Source organism: Mustela nigripes, chromosome 11, assembly GCF_022355385.1.
Source record: "Mustela nigripes isolate SB6536 chromosome 11, MUSNIG.SB6536, whole genome shotgun sequence".
Classification (NCBI taxonomy): domain Eukaryota; kingdom Metazoa; phylum Chordata; class Mammalia; order Carnivora; family Mustelidae; genus Mustela; species Mustela nigripes.
In genome coordinates this window covers 21350410-21366087 of record NC_081567.1, presented here as the reverse complement: position 1 = coordinate 21366087, position 15678 = coordinate 21350410, and the positions used below count along the sequence as shown (strand labels likewise).

General features: G+C 49.1%; 1 protein-coding gene across 1 annotated transcript; it reads right to left on the bottom strand.

Annotated features, from left to right (window-relative positions):
* Window positions 1-13: 13 nt before the first annotated feature.
* On the bottom strand, window positions 14-9894 carry PLK1 (polo like kinase 1). The gene is made up of 10 exons (XM_059415137.1): window positions 9408-9894; window positions 8563-8731; window positions 7697-7841; window positions 6741-6834; window positions 5173-5392; window positions 2477-2632; window positions 1270-1347; window positions 925-1079; window positions 631-813; window positions 14-403 (listed from the first exon to the last, which is right to left on the bottom strand). The coding sequence occupies exons 1-10, from the start codon at window positions 9813-9815 to the stop codon at window positions 197-199; spliced, it is 1815 nt and encodes a 604-aa protein (XP_059271120.1). The 5' UTR covers window positions 9816-9894; the 3' UTR covers window positions 14-196.
* Between the last annotated feature and the right edge of the window lie 5784 nt (window positions 9895-15678).

Sequence of the window (15678 nt, the reverse complement as noted above, 5' to 3'; positions counted from 1 at the left end):
GAGGCCATAGAACCCACACCCGAACATGTACAAAAATAACTTACACGACGACCCCCCACCAGCAAGGATGATGGAGCTCTCCCCAGCCCCCAGGGCTGGGGGGCATATTCTAGAAAACGGCACGAGGGGAGCTAACCAGTGCAAGCCAAGGTGCTGTGGGGGTGAGAAGGGATGCCAGTCTGGAGGGGAGGAAGTCCTACGAGGAGGCCTTGAGACGGTTGGCGGCCGAGCGGGAGCTCAGCAGCTTGTCCACCATGGTGCGGGCATAGCGGAGCCGGCTGGCCAGCTCCTTGGAGCAGCCGTATTCCTCCAGCAGGCTCAGGCGGTATGTGCGGAAGTCCCGCCTCTCGTCGATGTAGGTCACGGCTGCCATCAGTGGGCACAGGATGAGTTTGGTATGGTCCTAGGAGGGGAGACAGAGTTACCAGTGGCCTGAAGGCCCCAGCTGCTAGTACAGGCCAGGGAGTAGAGGGGAGACATTCCCACTGACGAGGGGTCCCTGCCCCCACTCCTGCTCTTCCTATTGCCTGATGCCAAGCACAGGTCCCACACCTCCCACTTCCCACCCTACTCTGGGGGCCTGTGGACAGGTACAGGTACCTCACCCCGACCCTCCCCACCCCGCTTCACCTGGAAGAAGTTGATCTGCACACAGCCATTGCTGAGGTGCAGGATGATGGCACTGCGGGTGCGAAACCAGGTGCGCAGGTAGGGTAGCCGGGCGAGCTCATCGCCTTCCCGGGGCGTGATGTTGGCCCCCGCCTTCAGCAAGTGTTCACTCATGTAGTTCCGGAAATACTTCAGGAGGGTGATCTGGTTGGAAAAGGAGGGAGGGAGGCCAGAGTTAGAGCCTAACCGCCCTGCACGTGCCTCCCTCTCGGCCGCCCCAGACCACGCGGCCACCAGCCACCGGCTGGCGCTCACCTTCTTCATCAGGGAGTTGGGATGTGAGCTCACGGTGAGGTAGGACTCAGTGCCATCGCGCTCTATGTACTGCAGGCTGTCACCGTCATTGTAGAGGATCAGGCGTGTCGAGTCATTGAAGAGCACCCCCACGCTGTTGTCACATAGCTGGTACCCTGGTGGGTGGAGGGAGACCTCAGGAAGGGGGAGAAGGGAGCGGGGCGGGGCACTAGTGAGAGGCCTGGGATGGAGACAGGAGACTGCTGACAGCAGAGGATCAAGGAGCCAAAAAAGGCAAGAACCTAGAACAGCTCAAAGGGGCACCTGGCTATACCCGAGCCACCACCCATTCTGGAAGCAACCTACCGAGGCCGTACTTGTCCGAATAGTCCACCCACTTGCTGACCCAGAAGATGGGGATGCAGGCAGGATCCTCAGCCTCCTCTGTGACAGAAACAGACAGATGGTTGGTCAGCACCCACATCTTCCCCTCCATCCCACTTATGTGGCCCATGCCAGGGAAGACTGCTGGGCATCCCACCCAGGCTCTTTCAAGAGTCCTAGGGCCCCAGAGAAGAGCCAAGCAGGGCCTGTGCCACCACCAAGCCCTGGCAATCAGCAGGACAGAAAAGTTCCAGTTTCATTCATTCATTCATTCCGTCCATCCATGCATCAAAGGCCTACCCTGTGCCAGGCACTGTCACAGGTGCAGTGAGCAATGGCATAAAACCCAGCCTTCAAGGAACTTACATTCTTGTTATAGGGACAGAGGCTGATCAACAAAAATATGGACAAAATAAGTTATTTCTATCATGACGAGAGTCAGTGGCTAATGGATTATCTAATGGATTATTTGGTTCTGAGTTATTAAGAAATTATCGGAATATATACAATTCCAAATACATCCAAATGTTATGTTCGGGGAGCCTGCGTGTCTGTTCGTTATGTGTCTGACTTCGGCTCAGGTCATGATCTCAGGTTCACGGGGTCAAGCCCTGTGTAGGGCTCAGTGGGGAGCCTGCTTCTCCCTCTCCCCCTGCTTGTGCTCTCTCAAATAAATAAAATCTTTTTTAAAAAACTGTTGTGTTTAGTGCATGTGATAATCCCTTATTTAAATACAAGGGAGTAAGAAGTGCTCAGAGTTGGGGGCCAGGGAAATGCTCATGGAGGGGACACTGGGGCAGACATCTGAAGGAGTCAAGTATGAGCCTTGCATATATGTGGAAGGAGTACATTCCAGAAGAAGGGAACAGTATGAGCAAGAGCCCTGAGTCTCTTGAAGACTAAGCAGAAATCCCCCGGACAGCTGAAGGAGCATGTACAGATGTATAAGATACCACATGGAGGTGCTGGAAGATGGGGCACTTGCAGAGGTAGAACACATGAATCAGAAAAAGATAGGCAGGGCCTCAAGTGTCAGGCTAACCCATTTGGATTTTAATCTATAGAAAAGCGGGGAACTAACAGTATTATGACGGGGCCTGGACAAGCCCCAGACACTCTGCGGCGGCGACTTCCCCGCCCTCTCCAGGTGCACAGGCAACCCCATCCCCAGGCCCCTACCATGCCCTACCTTGCCTCACCAGCCCCCGCTCTGAGGGCTTGGATGCATTGACGCTGTGTAGCTGCTGTAGCATATCGCCCAGGTGGCAGTCAACCACTTCATTGGTCTCCCGGACTCCTGGCTCCTCTTTTTCCCGGGGCCGCTCAGGCATGGGGTTCTCCGTGCCTGTGAAGAAGACGATGCATAGTCATTAGCTGGGCACAAAGGCAGCAGGTGGGAGGGGAAAGGGACCCTCTGCCATAGCAGGTACTCTCTCCAGAGAAAAATTATTATTAGCTGCCATTGCTTTGGGTCAACTGAGTCAGTGCTGGGTTACAGAGCAGCGGCTGCCACACTCATGTGACAGGAGCCTGGTACTCATACCTCTAGGGCCAAGTCAAGCCCTTAAGGAAGGTTTCATGGTCACACACACCAAAGAGCTTCAGATGCTCTGGCCTCTGCCCCCATACTGGGCCCTCCAGGATACCACCAGTCATTCTGGGAGACGGTGTGAAGGCATCACCAGCTTGGAGCTGCCCAGCCAAAAATTAAAACCCAGGAAAACAGGAGGGCTTGGTTAATCGTATACAGCTCATCAACAAAATGGATTAAGCAGGCATTTGTTGAAAACATGAGAGTTGTTCTTCCACCCCCAAGTTTTATACAAACGCCCAAAGAGTCTGAAAAGATACACTTTCAGGTTTTTTTATTGGTTATATTTCGGTTAGAAAAGCCCAGATTTTTTTATTGTCTTTATACTCTAATGTTTCTTTCTCCACCAACACGTTAGTTCTCTTTGTAGAATACGGAATTTGTCTTATAATATTTTTAAGATCGGAGTTTTCAATTTAGAAATACTATGCTGTGGTAAGAACTGAATTGTGAAATAATAATGTATTTGGGACTTGCTTTAAAAACCCTAGCAAAGGAGGGCGACTATATGGCTATCAGCTAAGCATCTGCCTTTGGCTCTGGTGTTGATCTCAGGGTCCTGGGATGGAGCCCTGCATCGGGCTCTCTGCTCAGCAGGGGAGTCTGCCTCCCCGCTTCTCTCTGCCTGCCTCTCTGCCTACTTGTGATCTCTGTCGGCCAAATAAATGAATAAATAAATAAATATTTTTAAAAATAAAATAACAATATTTTATACATTACAGGCCAAAGAATAAATCCATGAGTACATGTTGATACAAGTAACGGAATAAATACTTGAGAGAGAAGCGACAGCTCTTTCTTAGAGAATTCCGATAAATTAACTTAGAAGGAGTGGGGAAGAGAGAGGAATCTCCACTAGAATAACACATTAGCAACTGCCTTAGTGAGATCTAAGGGGATCCACCGAGATCCACCAAGGATACAAGAGTTTGAGGAGAAACAAGATTGTCTCAAAATAGGGGTGCCTGGGTGGCTCAGTGGGTTAAGCCGCTGCCTTCGGCTCAGATCATGATCTCAGGGTCCTGGGATCGAGTCCCGCATCGGGCTCTCTGCTTAGCAGGGAGCCTGCTTCCTCCTCTCTCTCTCTTTGCCTGCCACTCTGCCTACTTGTGATCTCTATCAAAAAAAAAAAAAAAAAAAAAAAAGATTGTCTCAGAATAGCACAAGCAAGGTATTTGATTAGTTACAAAGGGAAAAATTGGAACTCTGAATCAGACCCCACTTTAACCAACAGCTCAAGATTAATATTACCAATAAAAAGAAATGGCAAAAATAAAGAAAAAAGGAATCCTTAATGGTTTAATTACAAAAAAACCCAAAAAACAAAAAACCCAAAAAACCAAAAACCGAAACAGTATTATATTACAACAGAAACAAATGAATTTATATGTTAAATTGGTGCTATATACACACAGAGGAAAAAAAGTATTTCAAATAACCTTTTTAAAAGCACTAAATACCCTTAGTGAAATATTCTAAAGACAAATGGACTTGAACAAGTTAAAACATCACTTGAAAAGAAAAATAGTAAGAGGAACTAGTTTACAGATGTTGAAAAATATATGCATGTTAGTATAAGGAAACAAGATTGTCAGTTGAAATACAAGAATAAAATCAAAGAAATAAAAATCTTAATATTGTATTTGAACTGGACACTCATAAATTACAAAAAGTAGTAACTCCACAATAGACAAAACAAGACTCAGTGTTAAGTTTCTTGAACTTGCTGTGTCATGTGCTACGATTATGTGAAAGAATCTTTGTTTTTAGAAAAAATACACTGAAGTATTAAGTGGTCAAGGGCAGGACATATACAACTTACTTTTAAGTGGTTAGGGAAAAAACTGGGTGTATATACACACAAATGCACATACACACTTATATAATTTATATATATATGCTAAAGAGAGAAAGGTAAAGTTTAGAAAAATATTAATTGGTGGAGAAAAGGGAGCTTTTGTCTATTCTTCCACCTTTACATAATCTGACTGTTGAATGTGGTGGGGGGGTCCACTGCATTGTGCCCTACATATATATTTGAAATTTTCCATATTTATTTTCAATGAGCCATCATTGTGTGATGTTAGGAATTTTTTAAATGCTAAGAGTTTGTCAGGTGTGGCATTCAGTCCACTTGCCTTTTTCTAGGGGACAGGTCTGATCCAGCCATGGTTAAAGTCTGTCTTTCCCCCCTAGGGCCCACCCAGGGGCGGGTCCTACACACGCCTGGGCTCTGGGGGCCACCTACCCACACAGCTAACGCCTAGGCTCTCTCTGGGGGCCTACTGTTTTACCTTTATTGAGGACTGTAAGAGGTTTCCGGCTGTTGGGGTCCAAACTGCTGGGAGCAATAGAAAACCGGGGTGCAATTGTGAGACAGGTGATGGGGAGTCGGGCAGGGATGTAGCCGGAAGTAAAGAACTCGTCATTGAGCAGCTCATGAATGGTGGGTCGGGCAGTAGGATCTGTCTGAAGCATCTTCTGGATGAGGGAGGCGGCCACAGGGTTGACATGCTAGAGCAGAGAGGGAGCGCCGTGAGTGGGACATAATGGGGAACCCGAGTGCAGTGCTGTCATAGGCACCGCAGCCCCTGGCTCACATACACCATGTTCAATGGCCATAAATCTGCCATGTTTCCCAAAATGGCTTTACTGAGTTGACAAATGTCAATCTAAGCTGTGAGAATGATCACTTCTCTTTTTTTGAGCCTCAAGAGTCATCGGATTTCCCTTGAATTTATTCCAGAGCAACTTAACTTGTTCACCACTAGGGTAGCACTTGAGAACATAGGTTGTGGGGTCTTAAAGACTTGATTAGCTCTCAGTACTCTCCCTAGTACTGCCCCTGACAGCAGCTATGGCAAGTAACCCGACGTGCTCAGGACTTTGTGTCTTCATCTGGAAAGTAAGGACATAGCAACAAGCCTAGAGTCCTACTAGGATTCGATGGTGGATAACCCAGCACAGGTCAAAGGCATAGTAACAGCCTAGCACTAGCTTACACTTACTATGTGCCAGGATAGTGTTCCAAGCTGTCATGTGTATTAACTTGCTTACCCTTCACAAAAACACCTAAAGGGGCAGAGGTCTCTATTACCATCTCTTTTTTGCAGAGAAAGAAATGGAGCACAGAGGGGTTAAATGCCTTTCTAAGAATATGTATGTAAAAAGTGGTGAAGTCAGCACCCACTCCAAACCCTCGAGGGTCTGTCCATCTGAGAGTTAAATGACTCTTTGTGAGAGATTTTTGTCTGTCCTTATGCAGACGGGGCCCTTGACTTCATAGGATTCAATGCTACCAAACTGGAAAGCAGCCACGTGTCAGGTTTCTGCACAAACAGGCTATTCCTTTCAATGCACTGACGCCGGTGGTTGTGAAAATGCACATCACTTTGGATTTGGGGTGGTTCAGGATTCTCTAAGTGCTTACTGTATACAAGGTACCCTGTGAGTCGCTCCCTTTTATAAATGGAAACTAGAGTTCAAAAGATTCAGGCCACTCGCCCAGTTATCTGGCTACTACGTGGCAGAGCCCAGTTAAATCAAGGTCCATTCCCTGAGGTTAAGCAGCACTTCTGTGTCTGCCTCCCGTTCCCTCCCCATTTTTTTTTTCTCTTTCCACATCTTTTGGATTATCTACCCAACCTCTGAGAATCTATAAACTCTCTCCCCTTAGAAAAAATGCTTCTGTGCACACATGTCAAGCTCTGTATGTTTTAGTCAGAGCTCTGTGGCTATCCTAGGGGTAGGGGTGACCTAGCTCTGTCCCCGGGATATGGCTCGGCTCAATAAACAGCTTTTGAGGGGAAAACCCCCCAAAACAAAATATATTTAAACTTTAAAAAAAAAGTGTTTTAGTCACCTTGGGAATACTGTAGTCATTCTTCTTGATCCGGAGGTAGGTCTCTTTGAGGCAAGAGGTCTCAAAAGGTGGTTTGCCCACTAACAATGTATACCTGTAAGCACAAGGGGGCGGATTTGGCTCAAGGCTCCCAACCAAAACCTACCTGCCGGAGGAATCATCTCAGGGTGGGCATCTGGAAACTCTGACTTTGGGGTCCTTGATGGTAGTCATCAAGTCCACAGGAGCCAGGGCATGGGTGGGGCTGAGCCCTCAGAAGAAGACAGGTGACAGCAGGTGACAGCCAGTAGTGACTTTCCAGCTGGAGCCTGTAGGAATCCAGGGCCCCAGAGGCTGCAGGCCAGTATAAAACAGGTCCCAGTGTGCAGGCTACCTGCCCTTATAGAGACAGCCCCACCTGGATGGCTCTGCACTCAAGGCATGACCTTTTCATTTGAAAAACTCTACTGCAAAGATCTGGAAGCCACTGCTACAACTCACTTTTAGTTCTCCAGTACCTCGACCAATAACAACAACAAAAGAGAACACTCAAAAAGGCCCAACCCTCTGCCCACCACCCACCTGCTTTAGGAGGCCTTGATCAAGACTTTATTGTGCATGGAAATCACCTAGGGATTTTGGTAAAATCCAGATTCTGAGCCAGTCAGTAGCCTGCGTCCTGAGATTCTGCATTTCTAACAAGTTTCTGGGCAATGCTGCTGCTCTGTGGACCACACTTTGAGCAGCAAGGGCCTAGAGCAGGTTTGTGGAGGTCCCCCCAGCCCCACAGCCCAGGCCACTGCAAGAATCCCACAGGATACACCAGTGACAAGAAAAGATATGGAAACCAGGCTTTGTTTTTGGGCAATCTGTTCTCTGGAGAAGCCTTTCCATAGGCAGAAAGGTCCGAAGGATAAAGTCAGTCAGGTAAGATGTCCAAAAGGGCCAGGTGGATCTGAACACAACTCCCAACTTACATGATACACCCAATGGACCACACGTCCACCTCGAAACTGTGCCCTTTCTTGCTCAGCACCTCAGGAGCTATGTAATTGGGAGTCCCGCACAAGGTCTTCTTGCGTTCCCCGTCATATTCCACTTTGGTTGCCAGTCCAAAATCCCCTGGGACAGAGGGAGGAAGAGGGGGTATTCAGTTGCTAGCCTGTCCTCTGCCAATGCAGAAAGCTGGTACAGGTGTGACTGTCAAGAACCAGGGTCATTTGATCCCTCCGGTTCCTACTCCTCATAGGCAGCAAAGCTTGTCCTGGATTCTTCCCACCATGCTGGCCCAGGGCAGTGCCCCTCCGTGGCCCTCCCCTTAGAAAGGAGGGCCACATTTCTAAAAGGGAACAGATGAAATGGCACTACTCAAATGCCCTCAAGGAATCAAGCAAGTAAAGGTCAGCACTGCTATTTGGCAAGTTTGTGAGTTAAGAGCAGGAAGAGTTGGGGGCTGTGGCAAATCTGAGGGAGCCTAAGGTGAACAGCAGCTTTTTAGCCCAGCAAAGAGTTGCGTGGGGGGATATAGTCTCAGAACTGCAGGGGCTTCCAGTTGTTTAAAGGGAGTTCCAAATCTTAATTTTTATAACAAGCATCCCAATTTATGTCAATGGAAACGAATTCAAATTCTTTTAAAAAGTACTGTGTAGGAGCACTAAAAAAATGCATCTGCAGGATACAGGCTTGGGCTCGGTTTTAAATTTCTGTGCTAAAGAGAGGATTCCAGAGGCCATCAACAGCCCAGAATTCTTCCTCCCTCCTTCGTCTCCTTCCTATTTCCTCTCCCAGCCTCCTCATTTCGGCTTCTGGGGGTGTCAAGCACCCCTGCAGGCCCAGCACTCACCTATTTTCACCTCCAGATCCTCATTCAGGAAAAGGTTGCCCAGCTTGAGGTCCCGGTGAATAACCCGGTTTCGGTGCAGGTACTGGCAGCCAAGGACAATCTGCCGAAGGTAGTAGCGGGCTTCCGGCTCGGTCAGTGCTTTCCTCCGTTTGTGCAGCTCCAGGAGAGACTGAGCGGGGGAAGGAGAGGAGTAATGGGGAGCCGGTACCAAGGCACAGAGGGAAGGGCTTGTCATTAAAGCAGCCCAGAAGACCCCCCACCCTCCAGGAGAGCTAGGAGCTGTTTTCTCCCTAAGAATGGCCCCTACCGCTCATAGCACCCCTTCTCCCACTAGCTGCCTCCCAACCCTCCTACCTGGAGCACCTCTTTCGGCCGCGCTCCCCTCCCGGAAGCTCGGAGGCCACAGTATCTCTCTCTAAGCCTTTGTGCCGCAGGAGATCCCTCTCCAGCCGCCTCTCTTTCCGGAAGCTCCGAAGCCAGCTCCAACCACCCTCTCCCCGACCCAACCCTACCCCGGAAGCTCCCGACTCGCAGCACCCCTTCCCCGGGACTCCTCCCTTAGCAACTCCGGAAGCCCCTGCGTCCAGTACCAGGATTCTCCTCCTACTCGCGCCTCCCCCGCTCCGCTCAACACCTAGGGTCCAGGAGCCTCCTTCTCCACCAGCAACAGTTCTCAGGCACCACTTAACCGGAACCCCCTCCCCTAGCGTCTCCCAAGTGCCAAGCACCCTCTCCCCTCTGCTCAAGACCTTTACAACCCCTCGCTCGAGGTTCCCAGCACCTCTTCTCCAGCAGCTCCAAGCTCCCGGAGCCCCCAGCCCTGGCTCCGAGGCAGCGACACTCACCCTCCGGCGGCAGAGCTCCAACACCACGAATACGAAGTCATTGTCTTCGAAAAAGCCGTGGAAGCCTACGATGTGCTGGTGGGCGAGGCTGCGGTGAATGGATATCTCCATGGACATCTTCTCCTTCTGGTGCGGCTTGAGCAGCAGAGACTTAGGCACGATCTTGCCCGCGAACACCTCCTTAGTGTCAGCGTCCGAGATTTCGAAGCACTTAGCAAAGCCTCCCTTCCCCAGAAAGCGTCCCCGCAGGTAGCGCCGCCGGCTGCGCGGGTCCACTAGGACCTCCGGGATCTCTTTCGCCGGCGGAGCAGCAGCCGGGGCCCCGGGAGCTGCACCTCCGGGACCCCCGGCTTTCCCTGGGTCCGCTGGTGCCCGCGCCAGCTTCCCTGCAGTTGCCGCCGCACTCATGTTCCCGGAGTTGCTCCACGGACCTAGCAGGGTCTGGGTAGAGGCTTGGCACCGCTTCGCTCCTCCTCGAATTCAAACGCGGCGCCGGGAACGTTACAAGAGCCTGCGCGCCACTGATTGGCCGCGGGGATTTAAAATCCAAACCCGCCCGCCGCGCGGCACGATGGGAGCGCTCTACACCGCGACCTCCTTTAAACCCGTACCCTGCCCGGGTGGCTTGGGGAGAGAAGCTTGATTGACAGGGACTCGTGCACAGCCGACACGTGGGAAGCCTGGGAAACCGTACCCAGCGTGCGGATGCCGAGACCGGCCGGAGGAGATCAGGGAGTTCAGAGTTTCTTCCTTTCTCCGCGGCCGGGAAAGGTCCTGCAGTTCCCATGTACCTCCTCCAGGAAGCTTTCCCCAATACCTTCCTCCACCCCCACCCCCACCCCGCCTTCTAGACTATAAACTCTTGAGAACAGAGATCTGTCAGGGCACCCGAAGGCAGCTGCCTTCGAGACAGCTGAGCTGTCCTCAGCAATGTTCCGAGACACCCCAATAAGCTAAAATCCAAGTAAAAACACGGAGCTTGCCAGGCTGATGCACTTTCGTGGCACGGTCCCTACCTCCAGAGTACCAGCTGCTCCTAAGTCCCTCCAGAATATAGAGCAACTCCACTCAAGCATATATAGTTCAGGGACCACCAGCATTACCATCACCTGGGAACTTGTTAGAAAGAAAATTTCAGGCCTTACCGCGGACCTCCTGACTCAGGAGTCTGCCTTTAAATGTGACTGCCAGGTGATTCCCACACATTCTGATGTTCCAGAGGCACAGCACAGTACCAGGCCCCCCCCTCCCCCACGATGCAAGAAAGTTGTCTGGCTTACTCACTGCTGTATTTCCCAGGGCATAAAACAGTGGACCCTCAAGTCTCTGGTGAGAGGAAGGATGGCTGGTTGGCAGAATACCCAGCAAACTGGCAGGCCAAGGCCATACAACTTGCAGGGGTGGGTTTTGTGTGGCCTCCCACTTTTGAAAAATTGGATTCATTTACAGCACTTAAAAATCAAGAGAGCTCACATAAAAATTCAGATTTCTGTTTTTTCCTTATAAAAAAACTAGAAGGTCCCGCTGCTCTATGTCTACCTACTTTCCCAGTTTGTGATAGTGCCCAGCTATTTCCCTCTCTGCCCATTTCCCTGACTTCCCAAAGTACTGGAGTGGCAGACCTGGAACAGCAAAAAGCCCAAGTTCGAAGCCCTTTTTCTGTGCACCCTTGTACCCTATGATGTCTCGGGTAGAGCGGACCAAGTATCAACCATAGTCTAAGTGTCTCTTTACCTGCCCCCCAGTAAACTGAGAGGTGAGGGTGACATCTTTCCTAGCCCATGTCCCAAGCCCCCAGAGCAATGCCTAGTAAAAAGGAGTAACTGAAATGTTTGCTGAATAAAAGGAAGTTTTAAAAAAAAAAAAGTTATCATTTTTTTATCCTTGTGGTGGGTAATCTTTTTATTGAAGTTTAAGGTACGTAGAGAAAAAGTTTACATAACTGTACAGCTCAATGAATTTTCACAACTTGAACCCACCCCACATAAACAACACCCAAAACGAGGAAGAGAACACTACCAACACCCAGAAGTCCCCCGTGTGCCCTGTTTTGGGAGCCCCCAAAACCAGCCCACAGTTTGATGACTACTTAGGAGACTCACAGGACTCAGCATAGAGTCTTACTGTCATCAGGCTATAATTTATTACAGCGAAAGGCTACCAGGCAAAATCAGCAAAGGGAAAAGGTACAGAGAACAAAGTGCCGAGGAAACCGGGCGCAAACTTCCCAGAGCCCTCTCCCAGTGGAGTCACACAGGACACACTTAATTCCTCCAGCAGGGAGTTACGATAACAAGTGTGAAATGTTATTTGCCACGGAAGCTCCTTAGAGACTCAGTACCCAGGGCTTTTACTAGGGGCTGGTCAAGTAGGCACCCTCTGTCTAGCACATAACAAAATTCTGGATTCCCGGAAGGAAAGCAGGTATTCAGCATAAACCATATTGTTTTACACAGTTCAGGCACAGGGAGACACTCATATCATTCAGGGAGTGTTGAGAACCCTCTCCACATCCAATTATCCAGGTGTCAGCAAAGGGTCAGCCTTGCAGACAAGGAGAGCAGTGTCAGGCCTACTCTATTAACTCTCTTCTGTACCGGCCTCCACCTAGGCTGTTGGCTCAGGCTTCGATACAGCAAATTTATTATTGGTAGGACCCTATGCAAAAGGATAAGACCAACCTGCAGTACACTGATCTCAGTTATGCTCCGTAGGGGTCCCGTGTTTAGCCAGTTAAAATAAATCCCATTAACAATACAAGTCTATTTTAGATATGGTAGAAGTGAACTATACCTCAATTTAAAAACAAACAAACAAACAAAAAAACACAGTCTATCTTAGAAAGCCAAGTGGCTTCCTCCAAACTTCTGTATGATTCATTTCTACCTGGCCCGAGGTACCAATTCAAGTCCAGCACAGCTGGTACGTTCAAGCTGATCTGAAGCCTTCCAGGACTGAGGCAGTGTGGCAAGAGGGCACAAAGACAGAAGTACAATCCCAGAGGGCAGAAGGTCCCCTGGGGAAACGAGTTTGCAATGTTAGGGTCCCTCAAGCAGGACATATGTTAGACAGTGGAGGTTAACAGGGCCCCCATGTAAGCCTCCTGCCATGTGGCTTCCTGCCCGGGAGTTTCCAGTCCAATCTGAAAGATCCAACCAGCCCTTGGTTCTGCTTGTCCATGATACAAGTTTATGCATCTCATGAGTGTCTGTTGCGTGTGGAAAGTGCAGGATCCCGGGCCTCTCAGTCAGCGGTACCAGCTGTGAGCACAGGCTTGGCGGTCTGAACTGAAAGCACTCCAGTGCCAGGAAGGGCAGCTCTGGAATCTGATGTCAGGAAGAGCAGAAAGCTTCCAGATAGAGTTCTGAAGAATCAAGATTGTAAATGCCACCCCCCGACTTGCCCAAGGCTCCCCAGGTGTCAGGACTTTTCTCTACTGTTACCAAATCTGCAGCCCTGACGTTCAGCAACCCAACAACATTCTTTCAATTACCTCTTCTCCTCCTTCAGGCCTTTTATCTGCAAGGGTATGTATGCAGGAGGCACAAATACATTTTTGCAGATAAACATTTTTATCTCACTTAGCCAGAAAGACAAATTCAGGAATTGGTCGGGATGTGCGCTGAACTGTATCCCTAACCACCCCCTTACCACCAATTCCTATGCTGAAGCTCTCACCCACAGTACCTCAGAATGTGACTGTATTGGGAGACAGGGCTTTCAAAGAGGTGATTCAATTAAAATGGGGTCACTAGGGTAGACCCTCATCTGATCTGACTGGCGTCCTTATAAGAAGAGAAGATTAGGAGACAACACCGAGGGGCGACTATGGCAGGACACACGAGAAGGTGGCCATCTGCAAGCCAAGGAGAGAAGACTCAAGAGAAATCAAACCTGCCGACACACTGGTCTTGGACTTCTGGCCTTCGGAACCGAGAACACACATTTCTATTATTTAAGCCCCCCCCGCCAAGTCTATGGCATTTTGTGATGGCAGCCCTAGCCGACTAATGAGGATGAAAGCCTGAATTTTCAAAAAATTTCAAAATGGGTTCACAGAACCTCCCGCTCCTTTTATCCAGTGACCAGCCTTGATCAATCCCTCTCTGGAGACAGCTCTATTCAGATAATGAACCTACCTTACCAAGGTGGGTTGGTTGGGGCGGCGAGGCGGCGGGGGTGTGTAGTAAGGAAGTAGAATCAGGCTATCAGCCCACTGTGGTGAGTTGCAACTAATCTAGAAAGCCGAACACAAGTTAGCGGTAGTGAGACATCCCTGTCAAGAAGGCCCAGAGTCTGAGCTGTCAACAGCAAGTGGAGGGGTCACACTCCCTGTGATGAGCCATCCCCCCAACGTGCAGCTGTTGGCAGGGATCACAAATTAGGATGCGGGTAGCCTCCACATTAGTGAAGAAGAGCTGACCAGCAGCTTGATCTTTGATGGTCCTGTCAGAGAACAAGCCCTCTTCTGTGGGGATGTGAGTGTGGCCTGATGGTCCAGTCAGCATCCACGATGGAGGTTTTCATTCTTTAGAGTTCCAAAGAAGGGGTCCTAAATCCCAGTGGTCGCAGGATCCGAGTCCAGTTCACAGAGCCTGGGTCTGCTTCCAGGGGAGCACAGTTCCTGCTGGGACTGAAACAGCTACCGGCAACCTGTAACAGTTTTTAGCTTTGTCACGTCCAGACAAAAAGAATCAGGGAATCTGGGATTCCAAGACAGCCAGCTGCTTCTCTTTGGCTTGTTGAAGAAAGACATACTGCAATACCCGACAGCCAAGGTCCAGGTCCAAGCGATGGCAAAGCTTCTGTTTTCTGCTGTCAGTCTTGGAGTCCGAACCGACTTGCACCAAACCACGTGCATCAGACCAGCTAGTCATCAGCCTCCATGCATCAGACACTTGATTTCCACTAGGGCTCACTGGCAATTTAACTGCTTTCCCCAATTTTGAATGTGCACTGCCATCCAGAAATTGCCTCTCTTTGATGTCTTCCCTTCCCGAGGTTCCAACAGACAAAAACCATAGCAAAAATCATCGGTCCTGAAGACTTGTTCTGGTTCCAATACTCAAAGAATTTTTAAACTCCAACACACCAGTCGTAGCAAAGAGGAGAAAGCCGTATCCCACCAACAACTTCTTGATTTAATTTTCTTTGCATCTCTCTTTGATTGGGATGATCCCTCTAGCATTTATGAAATTGTAACTACATAACATTTTAAATCGGTTTTATCATATTTCCAGATACAGAAGCCACAAAATACAAAGTCATTTTTTAAAACTTCCCTTTTTTTTCTCATTGCAAATTCAGCATTGACAGAACTATAATCACAGGCCTGAAGTGCTCTTTTTTGCAGAGGTAGAAATAATGCCCCATAAGATAAGACTTTGAAGCAATGGGCTAAAAGACCACTTAACAACGACTGCATTTATATTTTATTTATTCCACTTAGGAACATTTTTAAAGAAATGATAAAGCATTGAAGAAACTAATTCTTTTCCGATCTTTAACAACTGTTTTCATATACCTTTCTAGTTCCTGTCAACATGGACTTTTGATCAGTACAGCTGCAATAATGCCATATTAATACCCTCTATCTGCAGAGTGTCCGTGAACCCTTACTGAGCCCTTACGGGATGCTAGGCATGGGGCTAAAAGCTTTACAGAGATGATCTCCCTGAATCCCCACAATGGCCTTATTCCCATTTTGAAGATGAGGATATGAGCCCTTCTGGATTAGGTTACTGCCCCAGGTCTCATAGGCAGGAGGTGGCAGAGCTGGAATTGCAACTTAACTCTGCCGACTCCAACATGCCCCTCATGCTGCCCGTGGGGGCCTTGTCTGTCTGGCTTGCCACCAATCCCAGACTCATTTGTTCACTCCCTCCCTTCCTACCAAAAAGCAGTATGATGTATATCTTAAACTCATGGACTAGAGAACCCTGGATTCAAACACCAGTTCCTCCCCTTACTAGCTGTATGACCTTGGGCAAATTATTTAACCTCTCTGTGCCTCTACTTCCACATCTATAAAATGGAGAGAATCATGCCCATCTTCTAGGATTCTATGTGGGACATGCCTCTCTCTGAAGGTTCTTGTGAAATGCTTCTGTGAGGACAGCACTTCAAACACACCAGGCACATGGCCATGCCTGCTGTTGTTGTGATTACTGAAAGGAAGAGAAACTGTGCCTGTTCCTCAGGAGCTAAGGGTCTCCAAGAGGCCTTGCAGTTCCTGAGTCTCAGGCTTCCTTATTTTCCCCTTCCTCTGGCC